This window comes from Rhinopithecus bieti, unplaced genomic scaffold (assembly GCF_001698545.2).
Source record: "Rhinopithecus bieti isolate Rb0 unplaced genomic scaffold, ASM169854v2 scaffold_22442, whole genome shotgun sequence".
NCBI classification, from domain to species: Eukaryota; Metazoa; Chordata; class Mammalia; order Primates; family Cercopithecidae; genus Rhinopithecus; species Rhinopithecus bieti.
Window position 1 is genome coordinate 51,286 of NW_016810717.1, and position 3,826 is coordinate 55,111.

At 43.3% G+C, this 3,826-nt stretch overlaps 1 protein-coding gene across 1 annotated transcript in view; it reads right to left on the reverse strand.

The window, feature by feature from the left end:
• Positions 1-254: 254 nt before the first annotated feature.
• Positions 255-3,826, reverse strand: part of LOC108542582 (protein piccolo-like) — a 119,277-nt gene continuing 115,705 nt past the window's right edge. Inside the window, exons 5-6 of the mRNA XM_017892658.1 lie at positions 1,113-1,184; positions 255-643 (exon numbers count right to left, since the gene is read on the reverse strand). Coding sequence (XP_017748147.1) covers positions 533-643; positions 1,113-1,184 — 183 coding nt within the window. The 3' untranslated portion in view covers positions 255-532. The remainder of the gene's footprint in view (positions 644-1,112; positions 1,185-3,826) is intronic.

The window sequence follows — 3,826 nt, forward strand, 5'->3', positions numbered from 1 at the left end:
TCGCTCTGTCGCCCGGTCTGGAGTGCAGTGGCCAGATCTCAGCTCACTGCAAGCTCTGCCTCCCGGGTTTACGCCATTCTCCTGCCTCAGCCTCCCGAATAGCTGGGACTACAGGCGCCCGCCACCTCGCCCGGCTAGTTTTTGTATTTTTAATAGAGACGGGGTTTCACCGTGTTAGCCAGGATGGTCTCGATCTCCTGACTTCGTGATCCGCCCGTCTCGGCCTCCCAAAGTGCTGGGATTACAGGCTTGAGCCACCGCGCCCGGCCGTGAGTAGATTATTCTACAGAACAATGATTCTAAAGAACAAACCAGACTGCTTCCAGGGATGACCAATCGTGCCATCTCTAATGCCAATTTTCTCTTACAATAAACAATTAAAATCCATTTCACCAATCCCAAACCTACCTTTGAAATGCACAAGTACAAGGTAATTTATTCTGTTCCAGTGCAGAGAACATGGAGAAATTCCTTTGCAGGTATCAGAAGAGAATTTAATTCTTGTTCAGTCTCAGCTCCATGTACCACAGAGTCAGAAAGCAACAAGTTCATAGACTGAACCACATATACCAACGAGAAGGTATACTGAACTTTCCGCAAGTAGACAAAATGGCAGAAGAAAATGCACTGACATTCCCGGAGCCTAAAGCATCCAACCAATAAAATTTTGTTAAAATCTCATATTTACTCTTAAAAATCCAAGTAAATCTTATATTCTATACCACAATAAATTGCCTTTTTAAAGAATGTTTTGAGTCAATTACCGGCTAACTACTAAACCTTTTCCCTAAAATCTTTGAATAAAAAAGAGCCATCAGTCCCTGGCCAGTCACTACACATCATCAAGGTAACATGTATCTCAGTTTGAGGAGCTACAGGTCACAAGAGAGAGAAGATGGTACCACTCCAGCCATCACATCCATTTTAACATTGGCCTTGCATCAAGATCAAACATTCAATTCAGAACAGCTTCCTGGAGGGTACAGAGAGGAGGAGTTTGGGTTTGCAAGGGGGTGCAGCCATCCATTTTGGTCCCTCCAGCCCTACCTAGAAGGGCCAGCAGCTAAGGTACTTGACTCCCCGCTCCACACAGCCCACCTCTGGCCACTCACCCGGATCCGGCGCATGGCAGCCACGATCTCCACCCTGCTGTTGGGCCTTGGCACGTCCAGGCTTCCTACGTACTGTGGGGGAGAAGCAAACACTCATTGAGAGGAGGGGTAGCAAGTGTCCCTAATCCCAGAAAGTTCCAAAGGGTGAAGGGCCAGCTCATCTGCCCATTTGACAGATGAAGAAATTAAGAGCCAGAAGGGTGTCTGAGTCTGTTTCTAACTTTATAAAAAGCAAGTTAACCAGAAATTACTGCTTCCTTTATCTTGCTCTTAACCAGAGATCCAGTCGAGTACTGTGTCTAACCAAGCAGCCTTTCAAGCCAGAAAGTCTTGGGTGTGAAGACTCTTCCACCACTAATTTTATGGCAAGGCAATTCACTTTTTTTGTCTCAATTTTCTCAACTGTAAAATCGGCTCTCAGTAAAGATCAAACAGAATAAAATATCCTACACAAAAGTGATTGGCAAATATTAGTGCTCTCAAAAAAAAAAAAGAATATATACCTTTTTTAACTATGGAACTTCACTGATTTAGCCCTAGATGTTTTAGATACCTGACACATTTGATTAAGTTCCTGTTTGGAAGAAAGAAATGAACTAATTTATTTAAAATTTTTTATTATGCTTAGAAGTTATTTTAAAACCAATTTGAATATGAAGATGAACGCTTAATATGAGTACTTTCTTACTGTAAGCTATTCAAATAATACAGAAATATGCAGCACAAAAGAATAAAGTCCCTACTGTAACAGTTGATGTACATCTCTCTTTGTGTACTGATGGGTATTATTCACAGACGGGGGGAGTTTGTTTTATATAAAGGTTCACATTACTCACATTGTTCTGCAACTTGGTTTTTTGACTTTAAATATAACTAGGGCATCTCTCTATGCCAATGAATACAAGACTATTACATTACACATAATGGCTCCCCTACTGATGGACATGCTATGTCACTATTACAAATTATACTTTTCATCTATACAAGTTTGAGCCCATCCAAGTAGCTCTGGAAGTAAGATTGCCGGATTCCTAGAAGTAAGATTGCTGGATCAAAAGTATAATCTTGGCTGGGCACTGTAGCTCATGCCTGTAATTCTATTCTTTGGAAGGCTGAGGCAAGGAGATCACTTGAGGTCAGGAGTTCGAGACCAGCCTGGCCAACATGATGAAACTCTGTCTCTATTAAAAATACAAAAATTAGCTGGGCGTGGTGGCACATGCCTGTAATTCCAGCTACTCGGGAGGCTGAGGCACGAGAATTGCTTGAACCCAGGAGGCAGAGGTTGCACTGAGCTGAGATCATGCCATGTCACTCTAACCTGGATGATGGAGTGAGGCTCTATGTCAAAAAGTAAAAATTTAAAAAGGTATAATCTCTAGATATCATTCCTTATAAGAATGAAACAAGGAAATAGGACAACCCAACATTGATTCATTGATTAAGCATCTATGACATGAGTCCCTTCATATACACCATCCCATTAGACACTGACCCACTGGGACTTGCCTTTCCTTATTATACATAAATTACATAAAACAGCCCAAGGGATACACCAGAAATTAAGAGCCCAGAATAACTTAAATGTCTACCCAAGCAAAGATTCCATTAAGAGTGAAGATAAGGCTACGACAGTCATCTGTGCGGGAAAAGAATGTTCTGTGGTTACGGGAAAAGCAAGTTTTTCCCGAAATTTGGAGCTGAAGTCTGACCCCAGTGAGGAGGGTTTCAAAAACTAATTATCACAAAGGGATTTCCCCTAGTATTGATCAACAGTTTGTGCTAATACACTGAAGAACACAACTGGCAAGCAGTGAGCACATTGCAGTTTGGCCCCAAGAGGACAGCCCCACCACAGCCCATGGGGAGCAACACAGCTATTGAAGAACCTTGCAACTCGCTGAGGTAAACAAAACCACTTAGATCTAATAGTGTGGCCAGATTTAACGGTGGTTACATTTTTCCTTCTGAGCTCTGCTGAGGCAGTGCAGTCTGTCAACAAGACAGTGACCCAGAGCTAGGGATGACGTGAGGCCCAGATTCATGACTGTCCAACCTCACAGGCCCTCCAGCCGGGGACAGTTTCCATGCCCCCTCTCCTTGACACTGCACAGCTGATGGCTCCTGCCCTGAATGCCCTGTAGTCAGGAACACACAGGCCTTGAGGGGCTCATGTTCCCTCAGCCATCACATGAGAGCTGGGGCCAAAGAACCGAGCAAGGTCACCCATCACAGGGAGCCTAGGGGACTGTACGGTCCTCCCACTGGATCCCTGCAGACCAGGTAAGGGGCTGCTGCACACTGAGACCCACCACTGGGCCTGAACACAAATACCCAGATGGGGCCCATCCCTACCCTGCCACACACTTGCCTCACCCCACACCCCTACTAACACATCACACACACCACACACTCACTCACTCTTCTTCCTTCCTTCCTTCCTTCCCATTCATGCAAAGAAAATCACTAATCTAAATACCTAGAGATTAGCTTAACCAAAGAAGTGAAAGATCGCTACAATAAAAACTATAAAACATTAATGAAAGAAATTGAAGAGGACACAAAATAATGGAAAGATAACCCATGTTCATGAATTAGAAGAATCACTATTGTTAAAATGTCTATACTACCCAAAGCAATCTACAGATTCAATACAATCCCTAACAAAATACCAATGACATCCTTCACAAAATAGAAAAGCAATCCTAAATTTT